General features: G+C 38.5%; 1 protein-coding gene across 1 annotated transcript; it reads left to right on the top strand.

Annotated features, from left to right (window-relative positions):
• Nucleotides 1–4,186: 4,186 nt before the first annotated feature.
• On the top strand, nucleotides 4,187–16,654 carry LOC108618691 (ubiquitin carboxyl-terminal hydrolase 46-like). The gene is made up of 6 exons (XM_089473730.1): nucleotides 4,187–4,310; nucleotides 13,447–13,578; nucleotides 13,632–13,712; nucleotides 13,765–13,917; nucleotides 13,981–14,599; nucleotides 16,014–16,654. Exons 4-6 carry the CDS (start codon nucleotides 13,778–13,780, stop codon nucleotides 16,404–16,406), a joined length of 1,152 nt encoding a protein of 383 aa, XP_089329856.1. The 5' UTR covers nucleotides 4,187–4,310; nucleotides 13,447–13,578; nucleotides 13,632–13,712; nucleotides 13,765–13,777; the 3' UTR covers nucleotides 16,407–16,654.
• The last annotated feature ends 157 nt before the right edge of the window (nucleotides 16,655–16,811 follow it).

Here is a 16,811-nt window from a genome sequence, read left to right as displayed (position 1 = left end):
TTTTATATCAGCTCTAATCTATTGTATAATAAACAAATGAAACTGAAATGAAGTTATGGTAAGAGTAAGAGGGGGAAGTCGATACGGAGTCTGAGTTACTTTGATTTCCTGATATTTTCTCTTTAATATATTTACTCCCTTTAATAAATTTTGGATATGCTTGCCATATGGTTTTATTCTTGGATTGTCAGTTTTGGTATATATGTATGTACATACTCCAAAAGTCTCTCAAGCTGTAATCTGCAATTGGAATACTTTTGGAACATGTATATACTAACGTGAACAGTCCAAGATCGAAATAGTACAGCTCTAAATAGTTGTAAAAATCACGAGCTGCATCAACTTCAGAGGGTTTCTTCTTATAGCTTGTAGCTTCTTAATGCCTCAGCTCAGTCTGTTACCACCTTTTTCACAAGATCGAAAGAGAGTCAAATAACGTTATAATGATAAGGGCACACATTAGACTAGTGGACTAAGCGGCAAAAGATTTGAATGACAATCGTTAGTTGTACTTCCCATAAATCAAACATATTCGAACACGAAATCGAGCTAAGATTATTCGAGCAAGAGTTCAATAGAGAGAAGAGTACAGGCCCATATTTATGCATACTCAACTCAGCTCAATTCATTCAGGTTCGATTCTCTCACTTCCGAGTCCCACTCACAGCTCTTACTGCATAGCTGAGCTCTACAAAGCAAAAGTTGATTTTCTCACTTGAGCTGTTTCCCTTTTCTCTCAGTGTATGCGCATCAAATAACCCCACACAAGGCAAATTTCACAAATCGCAGTGTCTTGGCTGCGCCTTTTACTACGCACAACTGCTACACACACACACACACACACACGCAAGTCTCTTGCTCCTTCGTTTCTCTTTATTTTATTATTGTTTATGCGTTGAGGAAAACTGCTTCAATACGGAGGTGGCATTCAGACTGAGAGTGCTGCGGCTGGCTGGAGCTCTACGAAGGCAGCTTTCCGTTTCAGCTTTCCATTTCCTCTCCTATATATATATATTCTTTTTCTCGTTGTTCTTTGTGAAAATCTATAAATTTTCGTATTTACAGCATTGATGCTGTGCTACCCGGTTATGTTTTGCGCCAGCTACATTGCCCCCCATGCAACATTTTATTCGTTTGCAATCGTTACTTTGCGGCGGCTGAGGAGGCGACGGGGTGAGGGGGCGACAGCCGTATGGCGCAAATTGCTGGGGCTGTCATCATTTCTAATATTAGAGCGGAACTGCAGATAGGCGTCTGCTACAATAACCCTAGTTTATTGTATAATAATGTTGGAACATAGATTCGCATGTGAGTGAGTGTATGTGCGTGTGAGTGTGTGTGCGTGCGTGTGCAGCTGGGGCCAATAGTTTGCAATTAGCGCTGGGCGCCATAAAAAGGACAATCAACATAAAAATAATCGAGAAAAACTCTCCGCCCCGAAATTCAAGTAATTTGCTGAAATTTCGCAATTATTGTTATACATATATATTGTTATATATAAATATGCATATATATGTATGTAGATATGCCTAATTCTGCCTGCGCTCAACATCAGCTTCGTTTACTTGACTTGAGCTTTCTCTGAGCAACTTGTTTAGAATTGATTAGCTGTTTTTTTTTTTTTTTTCATTTCAGGTAAGTGGTGGGAGGGGGTGGCATGGCTGCGGGGCAACACTGCAAATGCTAAGTGTACAATTTAATTGAACACACACACACATACATACATACACTGACAACTGCGGACCTAATCAAGCCGAACCCAATGCCCGCCCACACCTCAGCCGCTGTCGCTGTCGCTGCCTCTCTACACTCCCTGTTTACGGCAACTGCGCACATTTCCCACCGCAAAAAGAAAGGAAAATACGACAGCAACAACAACAAAAAATTACAAAAAAAAAAAAACCCAGAAAATCTATTAAAAAATGCCAGCAAAAGTAGCCAAAAAAATAAAAAATAAAAATAAGGAAGAAAAAAAAATTTGTTTCGTGTGCGCGTTGTAACGTACAAATTATGTAAACAAAGTGGTTGGAGGGTGGTGCAGAGCTGTGGCCGGTGGGCGGGGTCACAAGCAGAGATGTAGGCAAGAAATTATGAACCTTCGGGGCTTGAGGCTCGAGGTCGGGCCGGAGCAGCAGATGAAAAATGCGACCCTAGGCAATATTTACAATTAAAAAATTAACGTAAAACAGAAAAGAAAATGATGGCAGGGAAGCGGGAATATGGTGGGCGAGCGGTCGACTGGGCGAGTGCGCGAGTGGGGGTTACCAAGTGAGCCCCTGGCCGCCAGAAAACTGTGAAAAAGCCCTAAAATCAATACGAGAAAAAAATACTGATAAAAACATGAGAAAAGTATGAATGTGGTTCGAGGGATTTTCCGCGAAGCCTAATGGAAATTGTATTTATCTCGTTTGAAGTATTTTTCGTTTTCATTTTTTTTTTTTTTTTTTTTTTTTTTTTTTTGGCAGACTTGTAAAAGCCACCAAGAACCACCACCAGCACCACTGCCGTCACCGACTAGCCAACACCATTCAGATGCGCCCGACCACCTCTTCTCTTTCCCGCCTCCCGCCTCCTGCCTGCTGCCTCCTGCTCTTCGACACTTGGCCTCACCTTGCCTTGCTCATTGTGAGCCCGTTGGGCAGCCTTAAGCGTTTTTTATAAATTAACAACAACAACAAGAGCAATAGCGACAGTAACAACAACAACGCGATGTTGTTGAAGAAGAAGAAGAAGCTAAGAACAAAAAATTATCAGCAGAACGAAATGAATATTTTTTGGGTAATTTTCTCTTTTTTTTTTTTAGGTGTGTGTGTGTTTTTTTTTCTTATAATATATCATTTGCATTGAATACCCTGTATTAGCAAAAGAAATGCTGAAAATACAATAAATTAATAGAATTGCAATCGCAATATGTACATACATTATAAATATGTTATGTGGATGGATAGGCATACGTACATATGTATCTATATAAAAAATGTATATGTATATCAACCCGAAAAGATTTATGAATTATTATTTAGTTTATTATATATAATAAAAAAATAAATAAATAAATTTAAAAATTCTTGAGGCAAGCCCATTTTCTGGATTGTTCCGCCAAGCTCTTTTTTCTGATTGAAGTCTTCTCTGTCTCGTTCTCTCTCAGCAACAACTATAGTTGTCTCTCTCCTAGTGATAGCACATCCTTTAATTGTCACGAGTCATCAATTAATCTCTAGGGATGCAAACACGACATAGTAACTAATATATCGTCATAAGATCACATCGATAATAGTTTTTAGTATTATTATCTTTTATTATCAATCATTAATATTGATTAGATTTATTTATAAAAAAGTGTTTCTAGTTTTATTTTGAATTTAAATTAAATATATTAAATTAATTAATTTAAATATATTTTTATTCATTAGTTTTTTTTAACTAAATCAAATTATAAAATAAATTAAAAATTATTATTATTAATATTAATATTATTTTATATATAATATTTATGATTTAAATAATACACATATAGCTGAAGCTAAGAAATATATTTGATAGCACTTAAAGGGTATTTCACATTCTTTTCCCGCAGCAATAAATAATTTTTTTTTTTTTTTTTTTTTTTTTTGAGATTATGTGTAACAAAAAAATATGCATAACAAAAAAAGTGTGTTTAAAAATTGTTCATAGGTAATTCATTGGGTTGGCTCCGTGTGCCGTTTGCTGTTGTCGGTGGATGGACGGTGTGGTATCTACGGTGGTTGGGCGGTGCAGTTCTGGTGGTGTCTTTCGATCTCTAGCTGCTGGGCTAATTTGGGCGTTAAAGCGTTCTGTCTGTGGCAACTGGATGGGGAATTGGCCAGGCACAGATTAGCGGTAAAGTGAACAGTTGGCTAAAAGCACAAGAGATCAGTGAGAGGGATGGGCAATAGCAAATTATTTTTTTTTTCCTTTTTTTTGCAGGTGTTAGAGGAAAACAGGCTAAAGAATTTCAGTCGTCAAGTTTAAAATTGATATAATAAAATTTTGCATAAACTTTAAACAAATTCACATTGTATACCAATAGGATTTTGAGGGGACATCACTATAGTTATTTCCAATAATCGAAACTTAACTATAATGCTATCGATACTATAAAGCAATCGAAAGTGGACTGGGGTATTTAAGTAGGAGGCCAAGGAAATTTTTTCCATAAGGGATTAAAACCTTGTGCAAGCCAGATCGTTCAAGTGATTTGAAAAAACCTCTTTTAAAAGCTTTTCATACGGAAAAATAAAAAATTAAAAAACAATTTCGAAATAAAAACAGAATTTCAGCTTTCTAAGGTAAAGTACTAAAGTGAAGTCAAGTGAAGTAATAATATTTAAGTAATATTCCAATTAAATGTGAAATATTTCCAAAGTTGCCAATAAACGTTTTCATGTGTGTGTGTGTGTGTGTGTGTGTGTGTGAGTGCTTCATAATTTGCAAGTCAGCAGATAGACAGCGTGCTAATTGGTATGTATGTATGTGTGCTTTTCACATTCAACTGCCACACGTAGCAGCACGTGCGTTGTTTTGCCAATTGCTTTGGTGATGCGAAAACTTTTTCGATAATACTCAAAAATAAGTGCGAAAATTGCTAAATATGCAAAACGGACACTAACACATACACACACACACACACTCAGAGAAGGAGAGACACGTGGTCATAAATGCACACACATACACATTGTTACACACACAAGCATAAATATTCACACGCACAGACACACATACAGTTGCAATTGTTCACATTTTATTGCTGCAATACTTTTTGCACGATTTTAGTGCTTCAATTGTAGTGTTGCTTGTGTATGTGTGTGTGTCTGTGCGTGTGTGAATATGTCTGACGTGTCTCTTACATTTGCGCTTACAATTAACCATTTTCAGCCCCTGCTCCTGCTGCTGTTGCGCAAGCGAACTGTCAATTATTTTCGCTGTATTTATATTATTCTATTATATTATTTTATATTTATGTATTTATTTTTTGACATTTTTTTTGAACGAAAATACTAATTTATATACTATAAATATAAATTACAAATATGCATATTGGACACTTAACCTAATGTCAATTAATTTTTTATACATTTATTTATTATATTATATATGTACATATATATTTTTCACTATTCATATATTCGTGTTAATTGTTGTTTTAATATTTATATTTATATATATTAGTACTTATATTATTTACATTTTTACAAGTACATACATTTATTATCTGTAATATTTGACATTTTCATACCAATACTTAAAATGTGCCTACAATTTTTGTTCAGTCAGTTTTTGCTTCAGTTTTGCCTGACAGCTCAGTTCCTTCCCATATTAAAGTGTCTCAGCTGCGCTCGCTTTGAGTCAATAGACAATAAAATCTCACATATTACACACAACACACTCACACACGCTCACACACACTCACACACGCTCACACACGCTCACACACACTCACACACACACACACACACACACACGCTCACACACACACACTCACACAGACACTGCATACACACTACATACACACACACACGCACATAACACACTCATACACACTCACACACGCTCACACACACTCACACACGCTCACACACGCTCACACACACTCACACACACTCACACACACTCACACACACACACACACACACACACACACCCATTTCCATATTACACACTACACACACACACACACATTCCCATATTACACACTACACACTCTCACACTCACACACACACATACACTTTGACAATCCTTTCGATTTCATATTTGCCACGACTTTCTTAAATGTTCGCATCCGCTTCCGTCTGCCACCCTCGCCGCTGTACGGCGCCCAGTCCGCCCCCGACTCTGACAACGGCTCTTCCCCCGCTGCGGCTCTTCTTCCCGCTTTTGCCAGTGCTCGAGCGTAAGACAAGCGGCATTTGCATATAGGAAAACTTCCCTGCCAGTGCTGTCAAATTTTATGATAGCGCCAAACATAACTCATTGACAGCTTTGCATTTTCACAGGCCGCCCCGCCACAGCAACGCCACCCCGCCCGCTCCTCTAAGCGCCACGGGGTGTTGCCCATTGTTGTCTTTTGCTCTCGTTGTTCGCATTGCTGCTGCTGTTGTTGTTGTTGCTGTTGCTTCTGCATATTGCACAAAGTTATGAGCCGCAAATGATAAACTGCGACAGCGTCATGGCAGCTGCCTTGGAGCTGGGGCACTATTGATTTTTACTCTTATTTCTATTTGGCATTTTTTTTTTATTTCTTTTTTTTATTTCTGTTTTTTATTCTTTTTTTTTTTTTTTTTAAATGAATTTTTTTCCTACTGATTCGTCAGCGCTCATCAGCGCGGGGCAGCCAGCGCGTTTATTTTGTCATCAAGCTAATTAATTAATTAGAAACACCAACAGCAGCAGCAACAACAACAGCAGTGGCAACGGCAACAGTTGGTGCGAAAGGCGACAGGACACACCTTAAAAACGAAAAAAAGGTAAGGTGGAGAGGTAACGGGACTTTGGTGCGTTTGGTGTGTGTCAGTGCAATAAAAAAATGGTCCCCAGTCTAATTAGATAGTTGACAATTGTTGCCCTTGCTGCTGCTGTTGTTGTTGTTGTTGTTGCAAAATGTAATTCATCAAATGTCAAAGGCAACGCTGACATCCGACTGCACCTTTGGGCGTGTTAAGCTCCGTCTGGCGCTGGCCGGGCCTACGGCTGGCCTCCCACAAAAGTGACCAAAAAATTTGAAGGACTTCGATTGGCTACTCCATGGAATTATAGAGATAGAAAATGAGGAAAGTTTTTTTTTTTTTTTTTTTTTTTAAGTTTTATATTTTATTAACGAGTTACGAGTTATAACGTTACTGCTACCTTTTGTGGCAGCTTAATCTAGTTTTGCATTAAAAAAACTAATAGCAAAAGATCTATCTATTTATATTACATATATAAATGTGTATTAATATTATCATGCTTATATTTTTATTTATTTATTTAATTAAATATTTTTTCTTTTTATTTTTTACTCACAGCTGTAGCCATAAGTTTCTGAAGTGAAATAATCATTAAGCTAGATAATTATAAGATTTTAAATGGTATTAGAAGCTCAAGTTTATGTTTAGAATTAATATAAAAATATATATGTTCTTAGGTTATTATATAATATTATATGTTATTATATTATATGCTATTATATTCCATCAGATTTAATTACCATATATCCTATCATCTCAATCAGCACTATCAACTATCAACTCTACTGCCAAAATCTCTTCAAAGGCACTTGATGGCTATAAAACGATAGGAAGTCCTTCAGCGCTCTGTGCGAGATATTTTCTATATGGCTTATATCCTTTATCGTCTGTTTATAGGGAAAACATATTTTCATATTTCCGGCTTTTGTCGCCAATTCGTTTTTATTGCCTTCGCATCTATCTCATTTTTGCTTCTTCTTCTTCATCTTTTTATAGATGTTTATAGTTTTTTATGCCACGACGGCGCATAAATTTCAGCCGCAGACATTCACAATAAAAGGGTAGTTCGATTTCAGAGGATGTGAGGATGAGAGAAGCGTTTCGTGGGCGAGCAGGCTGTGGAGGGCGTAAGGGGGATGGGGGATGGAGCTTCCTTATTTCGTTCAACGGCATTTTGTCAATTTTAGTATTAGCGCGTGCGCCTAAAAATATGCAATAACAATTGTCATGCATGCAAATGACTTCATTTGCTTGGCTCGCGAAATTCTGTCATTTCCACGCCCCGTTCCGCGCCCAGTGGTGGCCCCACAGAAGGGGCACTTTGCATGATTGAATTGAGTTATTGGCAAGCTCGCCTCCTGCTCCCACACATTTTGCCCGATTTCCATTCGCTTCCAGCATGTGGTTAGATGAATTAGAATTTTTTGCTTTGCGTCCAGAGCAGCAGCAGGAGCAGGAGCAGGAGCTGGAACAGGAGCGGAAGTGGAGTGCAGAAGGAGCTAGCGTTTTATGTATGCAGATTGCGTGGCGCACGTAAATTCATTTAATAGTGTTCTTAGCAATGGCAAATATCATGGCAGCGCACGACATGAGTAGTCAATAACTTAAAGTGCAATTGACCCCAATGCCAAAAACCAATAAAAGCCCCAAGATCACAATATATAAAACATTGTGAAGAGTCCCAGACGCATGACTCATCCAAGGCGGCATGGTTGGACAAGTTGATAAAGACAAGTTGATAAAGACAGAAGCCAGATAATAATAATCGCTATAATCTAACACAACAGTTGAGCTGATGAGTTTGTAGCGTAGCAAAGACAAGCTTTATATAAGAGATATGAGGAAAAAGAGAAATATTTTCTAGTTCAAATATGACTCTTATAGAACTATTTAGACAGTCATTCAATGTCTTTTCTATGTAACGCTTGTTGTCGAGATATCTCTAATAGAAATTCTTTATGCATTGCCTTGTAGGTTTCACTTTCTGTTCAGAGATCTTTATTCTTTATTCTTCACATATGATATGATTTATTAGTATGATATATATATAACTTCTGTAAAGATTTGATACAATGAAGAGGATATTCATAAAATCAAACGGAGTATTGAGTCTATATCGAGTCAGCTTGTACAACTTCAAATCACTGTGATTTCTTGAACTTATTTTAAGCACCAGCGTATACGTACTCACTCTATCAATGCTCTTCTCAAAGAGATCTTGTGCTGGTGCTGCCATACTGTTAAGATTGTGTAAACAGGTTGCCACACCGCTCGACAAAGCTTGAAATGTGCCTTTACACATATAGGAATATAAAGGCAGTAGATTTACTTTAATCAACTACTTTACTCTACCGACTCTATCGACTATGCACAATGATCATGTTTGTTTGATCATAAGAAATACATAGTTATTCGAGCTAATATTTTCAAATCTTGAATTAATGCCATTGAAATATGATATCTCAAGAACAACACAAATATAATCAAAAACTATCGTTGCTTTGGTACTTACGATTTCCATAGTTTCTGCCAGAGACTAGCCAAATCTCAACTTATGCGCAGCCACTAATACATATTTGCTTAAGCGACTTGAGTTAGCTGGCATCAGACATAGGTCTAGGTCTAGGTACATATATGCAAATATTCGTATCTATCAGATCGGCATTTGCGTTCGGGCCCCTAGTTTCCGGTAACAACTATAGTACGATTGTGGGCCAGAGTTTAACCCTTAATTTGGCCAGGCAATGGGATTCGCGGGGCATGGCATGGGGGGAGTGGGATTGAGGTGGGCATGGAAGTAGCGTGGCTATCTGGGCCGTTTAATCGCGCTTCATTCATCATCCAAATCGAGCGTTGCGTTTCGTCGGGGCGACGCGACGCGACGGCCGATGCGAACTATCGATAAGGCGGCTGGGCCCAAGTGGGGCGAAGTTCACAAACTCAACTTAATGGCAATTTTATCGATAATGTTCGTGCTGAATTTTCGATTTTGTTTGCTTGCATGTCGGCCCGCGAATTATGAGCGATCGACACGCCAACAACTACCAGGCAATTGTGCAAATCTAACCAGAACTGGGAGTTGGGCGTCGCAATCGAAATCGGAGCAGGAGTTGGAACCGCGTTACGCTCCTTGCCGCCCAGTGCCAGTTCGAACTCTGTCATCATACCACACTTGTACTTACTTTCGTAGTTTAGCATACAATGTGTTTGTGGGTTTTTCTATATACCCTGTACAATGAGCGCAATTGTAATGGAAGGTCGTCTGAGTCTTGACAGAGAAGATGAACAATTTTGAGAGTTACTTTCATAGTACTCGTATCTACTGGCAGAGCTTATTCTGTACATTCAATATACTACTATAGGCAATTCGATCTATTTCCATATATGTATACAAATTTCTCCCTCCTCCTTTTTTAGCTCATCTTAACTTCTTTAGAAAAGAAACATGTTTATCTTAACTCCTTTCTCCGACTCTCTTCAGTTATACCAAATGCTTAGGGTATCTTCTAGTAAATCAATAGTTATTTATTCACATAGTTGACAGCTTTTGGCTTTATTTTTTGTGGGGGTTTTGGTTTATGTTTTTCTGCTTTGGTTGCAGCGCAAATTATGAGCACGCGAATATCGAACGGTTCCTGCTACTGGTGGGCGGCATATTCGGGGCCTGTGGGCGTGCCCGCCCTATCAATTAGAACTGGCTAGCGCACATCTTGATAAGAGCGCGGCCCTACAGCGATACCAACAATTGGTATGCGAGCAGCCTGTGTAAATAAATAAAAATAAAGTGCCAACAACGAAATGCGCTTCGAATGGTCATTAAAATTGCGCGTCCAGGGCCTAAAAGCATGCACTGCTAATTGCCACATAAATAACCAGTCGAATCACCAGCCAGTACCATCCAAAATCTGAGGGTTGTCCAGCGCCCATTCCGAGACGAAAGAAACGCGGCGAAATTCGAAAGCAAAGCAAAGAACATTATAATTTATCGAGCATAGATTATCGATAAGCAAGCAAACATATGATTAAAGACAGTTAAACAAACAATAGCAAAAAGGCAGAAGAGAAGGAGATAGAGAAAGAGAGGAAAAGGGAAAAACGAGAAGCGTAGATTAGAGAAGGGTACAGGAGAGCAGAAGAGAGTGGAATAGAGTAGAGTAGAGTAGGTTTGGATAGAATAGAATTGATTAGAGTACAGCACAGTAGAGTTCCGGAGAGCAGAAGAGAATGGAGGAGGTTGGAGTAGAGTAGAGTAGAGTAAAGTGGGATGGAGTCGAGTAAAGTTGGATAGCATAGAGTAGAGCACAGGAGAGAGGAATACGGAGAGTGTAAGACTACAGAAAAGAAAAAGTAAACAGAAGAGAGTATATGACAGTAGAGAAGAGTGGAGGAGATAACTGGAGTGTGGAGTAGATGAGAGTAGAGAAGAGCAGAGTAGAGTAAAGTAGGGTAAAGTAAGGTAGAGTAGAGTAGAGAAGGGTAGAATAAAGTAGAGTACAGAAGAGAAGAGAACGGAAGAGTAGAAGACTACAGGAAAGAAGAAGAAAACAGAAGTGTGTATGAGAGTAGAGAAGAGTGGAGAGAGTAGTGGAAGAGTAGAGTGGAGTAAATGAGAGTAGAGAAGAGTAGAATGTGGAGTAGATGAGAGTAGAGAAGAGTAGAGTGTTTTGTAGATGAGAGTAGAGTAGAGTAGAGCACAGTAGAGTAAAGAAGAAATGCAAAGAAAAGGGCAATAGCTGGAGCTAAGCAAAAATTTACTTTAGGCTGCCTCTGATAGGGGCTCGACTTGACTTACGCAATACAGCAAATGGAAAGAACATGAGGACAATATACGATAAGGTCTATAGTTGTTGTGCTTAGTTTCCCGTGCATGTGTTTGTGTGTGTGTGTGTGTGTGTGGTGCAGAGCAGCGCATTAAGTTCAATTTCAGCTACTAGATCAGAATTTATGACATTGACGAAACGATAAAAATGTCGGCAGTAGCCGGCACACACATAAATGTGCATTACGGAAGTGAAACAGAGAGAGTGAACGAGACGGAGATGGGGATGGAGCTGGAGATGGAGATGGAGATGTAGCCGGAACTGGAACTCGCAAAGAGCAGAGGTGGAGAAGGAGGAAGAGGGCTGAGGTAGAGGCGGGAGCAGAGCAATATAACTGACCAGGCGGCATGAAAATGAAATGCGACGCTCAAACTCACGTCAGCGTCAGCGAAAGCGAAAGCCTAAAACTATTAATTTCATCGTAGCAGAGAAGCACGGAAGAACAGTTAGGCAAGTGTGAGAGCGAGAGGCGAGAGGGGGAGGACAAGGCTGGCCAGAGCCGGGCTGGACTGTCTGTCCGCCCTTTGGGCAGGGAGAAATCTATATTTACGATTATTGAAGTTTATGACGAAACGTTTTCGTATCATTTTGCGTCGCCTCATAAATGTTAAACGAGAGACTGACAGCGGTCTCACGGCTGGACCATCTACAATCACATAGGGTTGAGAATTTCATAAATGCTTTTGCACGCAAGCTGCTAATAATGCCAGACGGACGGATGGACGAATGGACGGACGGACGGAGTCCAGGCAGCCTGACAGACAAACTGGACCGGACAGATACATACATCGTATTTGTGAGTGGTACGTTACATGTGTATACATGATACACACATACATGCACATATGTATACAATGTATATATGTATATATATGAATATATGTCGTAGCACAGGTGCCTGGCCAGGGCTTTGGTTACGGATTTGGGTTCGGTTTCAGTTTCGGTTTCGGTTTCGGTTTTGGCTTCTTCTTATATATATGTATATATATATTTTTTTTTCTGCTCGGGGGTTGGTCTATGCTGTATGGCCGCAAAAGTGCAATACGCTCGTAAAACCAATGGCCAAATAGCCAAACGAGAAATGTCTAAGTAAAAATGTTGTGTAATTACGTTGCGTTACGCACAGATAGAGATACAGATGGTAATGAAAATAGAGTGGGGAAAATGGTCAAGCGGTCGGGGGGTCTACAGCTGGAGCTGGACTTTATGATAGTCGACAACATCCATCCCCCCCTCCCCGCCTTCTCTGGCATCACCACCACCCATCCGCCTACACCATACAAAAAAGGCAAAAATCGTAGTACGACTCGACCACTGTCAGTTGGAAAAATCATAATTAGGCTTCGGTTTGCCCCCCGTTTTTGTGTACACACATGTGTGTGTGTGTGTGTGCCTTTTATTGTTTTAATGAGCAGGCTAGTGCAATTTTTGGCCAGGGTTGGGTCTGCCGTAACTGGCAACTTGTTTCCGAAATAGCTATAGCCGGGCACTGAGGCTGCCTTATATCAATTGATCTAAGGCTGTTGCCTGCTCTAGCAATTGGCTGTCATTTCGTGTCGTTCAAGTTGAGGAGCGCATATGTATCTGTGATATGTGTATAATGTATGATATATATATATAGATATATATAGATATCGATATAGAGATAGATAGAGATCGATTATATAGATTATATTATAGATATAGATATATTAGATATAGATCTATATATTGATCTATAATATATATATATATATTGATATTATATATATATATATATCATATATATTACTATAGTAATATATATATATATATATTAATATATATATATTTATATAATTATATTATATATATATTACTTTTTATATTTACGAAATGTGTAAGACATCACGAATAACTACTTATCCATAAGAGTTTTATTGAAAACATATATTATATTATTCCCCCAAATAGTTATGTTATCGCATATGCCATATGTCATATGTATGTAAATAAATATCTAAAAAGAACGGCCTATTTTTTAGCCATTCACAAAGATCTGTAGCTATAACAAAGAGTGAAATAAATTGAAATTGATATCGAAAATATTTTATAGTATTCCAAAATGATATAAATAATATGCACACTCTACTCAAACCTAATGTAACTTTCTATAATCATCTATGCTTTTCTCTTTTATCAGTTTGAATTCGATCTCAGTTCCTGTGCGAATAACGTCAACGGAGTTTAACCTCAAGCTCACCTCAATTCATCTTGTCACTTTCAAGTATCTTTGCATCTTTGTGTCAAGACATAAGATATATATAAGTAAAAGGTAACAATTTTTGGAAAACGAATAAAATTAATAATAATATACGACTTTTGCAGCGTTATTAAACGATATTACATTGTGGTTATTGGACCTTTCATATTAATTCATATTAAGACAAGAGAACTGCTTTTTTTTTGGTAAGTATTGCGTATTTGATTGAAGTGCTAAGTCTAATATGTATTCTCTTAGCATCAATTCAAACATGTCTAATTTGGAGTTTGGAAATACCGCTTCCGGCGTCGAAAACTGTGAAGCCTATGTTAATCCTCGTCCCGGGCTAGTCAACTTGGGAAATACGTGTTTTATGAATAGCGTGCTGCAAGCGTTGTCGATGACACCTGAGTAAGTGCCGCACTTCACACCGTCGCTCTATCGCTCTTACCCAGACTCTGTCCTGACTTGCAGTTTTTGTCGTAACCTAATGCTCTCCGAGTGCAAGTCGAAAATTGTTGTGCACTTGCAACGCCTGATTGCTCTGATGCATTATTCGCGTCACCACGTGCTTGTGCCACCATCGGTGCTCTCTGCCAGCAACAGTGCGATGTTCGTAGCCGGCGAGCAGCAGGACAGCTCGGAGTACTTGGGATACTTGCTCAACTCGTTGAGCGATGCCGAGAAAGCCAAGGGATGTGTGCCTGCATGTGATGATCAACTGAATCTAACCATTGCTGATAAATCATTTTCGGGACAGCTGACAAATATTTACAAGTGCCTTGTTTGCTCCCACGAGAGTCGCATTCCCAATAAGTTCCGCGAGCTGCAGCTCGCCTTTCCTGAGTGCACTGGCAATCCTAAGATAAGCTTTACTGTGCAGAATCTGATCGAGCATAACAGCTTGCCCGAAATTCTCGATGGGGATAATAAATACGCATGCCCCACGTGTGCCACTTATTGCAAAGGTGAGCATCACATGAAGATCACACAAGGACCGCGCAACCTCATTATCACTATCAAACGCTTCGGTTACGACAGAGCAACCAATCAGCCTACTAAGCTCATGCATAAGGTGTATCACAATAACTCGGTGAGTGGAACATAAAATATAGAAATAAATAATAAATATATATACATAAATATAGAATAAAATAATAGAAATAAGTTAGAGTGGGAAGATAGATAGTGGGGAATGAGATGGTTGAAAGGAGCGTGGAGATACCAGGGACGAAAAAGTATATAGCAAAGTGCAGTTGAGTAAAAACGGGGAGGAGTGGAAAGAGATGAAGCATGAAAGTGCAGATAGGTAGCAGGCGATAGTTGAGATGAGAAAAGAATATGCATATGAATGCAGAGTAGAGAAGGAAGAGAGCAAAGAGAAAGAAGCATAGCAGGAAAAAGAAACAGTCGAGACTGCTCGACTAGGAGATACCCTAAGCCCACCAATCTGATATTCTAATCATTCTGCACTTCTTTTATGCACACATGCATACACGTATATCACGTACATCACGCGCTCTGCTGATTGCGCAGTTAGCAGCGACTGCGCTTGGGCTGCGCTGCAGCGTGGGCTATATTATAAGACCTATTAGTTGAATATTTCTCTTGTAGTAAAACTATTTTCATGAAACTTTCAAAGCGTGATCATATAGTATAAAATGTGTGTACATTCCAAAGCACAAGTCTCTAGTACTTCAAATACGTTTTTTACAAATTGGGGGCGAAAGGGGCATGGTATTAAAAATCTGTAAATTACAAAATCTTTGTATCCATTAACTTTATATACAACGCAAATTTGAAGTCTTCAGGTCTAAAAGTGTTCAAATTAGGCTAAAAAAAAACATTGTCGATTTTGCGATTATTCTCGATAAAAAAGTTATCGGATGAGTTATCGAAAAATAAGATAAACTTGTACAGCCTATGGTATTCACGAGTATGCATGCCAAATTTCAGCTCTCCAGCTCTTATATATTCAGAGATCCTTTTGCTTATACGGACGGACGGACAGACGGACTCAGCTCGTCGTCCTAATCAAGAATATATATACTTTATGGGGTATGCGATTCTGCCTGTTACATACTTTTCACAAAACTATTATACCCTGATTTACCATTTTCAATGGGTTCAGGGTATAAAAGGAAACCAGACAGGAATAGGGAAAAAACATATATATAAAATTAATGAAAAGAAAATAAAAAATAATTATTTACAAAGAATAAAGTAGATAAAAGGCAGATGGGAGAAGGGGAAGATGTAAAAGATAGCTTGTACTACAACAGAAGCCAGTAAAAACTTGATCTCATATGGAATAGCTTTTAAGGATATGACCTACGCATCCTTCTGAGTAGCCCTTAGTGAATAACATCAGGTTGATCCCTGATTTCTAGTTCGGTAAATGGTGAGCTATGCTAGGTCAACCTCGTAGAAGCCCCACAGTCCAAGAAATCTCTTTAAAAATATGCCATATTCAGTTGTCAAACTATCTTCACTTTCCTTTCTCATAGATATCATTGGAGCAATATGACAACGCAATGCAGCAATTCACCATCCTGCTATATCGACTTTACGCTATTGTAATACACGTCGGTAGTTCCCTTGACTCTGGACATTATTATGTACTAGCCCGGGATGCGGAGCACAGGTGGATCAAGTTTAACGACAGCGAAGTGTCTTACGTGAAGTCCTCGGAAGTTCGACATTTGCGTTCCCAGAATTCAGCACATATGCTTCTTTATACTTTGAACGAGGAAGTGGACATGGTAGCGGAGGAGGATAAGGAAAATGCGGTACCAATGTCACATATGGCACCGCTTACCCTGGAGGAGCTGCCGGCTAAGCTACGCAAATTCCTCAAGCGAAACTTGGGAAACGAACCGCCAAATCAGACAACACAATAACCACAAAAACAACAGATAGCTGAATAGTCTATATATATGAACAATGTACATTGTAAATGTATATATCTCTTGATCATATTTATTGTATTACATTTTTATATATATTTAAATTTAGTTTTGTATTTATATTTGTATTAAAATTTATATTTATATTTGCATCTATATTTAAATTTATATTTCTATTTCTATTTAAATTTAAATTTCTATTTATTTTTGTATATATATGTACATATGTTTCTATACCTTTTTTAAACACATACATAACTGAGTATTTTGTACATACAAATCAATAAAAATGTATATATTTTTGTAATATTCCGACTAGTTTCGTTTTGTATCTGTAGAGCTTTCCACATTCTCCGTTTACAGGGCTATTAAGAGCCAGTGCACCCTGTCGCACAATTA

This window comes from Drosophila arizonae, chromosome X (assembly GCF_054131065.1).
Source record: "Drosophila arizonae isolate 15081-1271.41 chromosome X, UAZ_ARI_1.0, whole genome shotgun sequence".
NCBI lineage: Eukaryota > Metazoa > Arthropoda > Insecta > Diptera > Drosophilidae > Drosophila > Drosophila arizonae.
This window is presented reverse-complemented; position numbering and strand designations above follow the sequence as displayed.

What these genes read in the sequence shown, in the direction of transcription:
- LOC108618691 (XM_089473730.1), top strand. Translation starts at nt 13,778, where the DNA reads ATGTCTAATTTGGAGTTTGGAAATACCGCTTCCGGCGTCGAAAACTGT. An exon ending in GCGTTGTCGATGACACCTGA is followed by an intron (nt 13,918 to 13,980) that starts GTAAGTGCCGCA and finishes CCTGACTTGCAG; the next exon opens with TTTTTGTCGTAACCTAATGC. An exon ending in AGGTGTATCACAATAACTCG is followed by an intron (nt 14,600 to 16,013) that starts GTGAGTGGAACA and finishes CCTTTCTCATAG; the next exon opens with ATATCATTGGAGCAATATGA.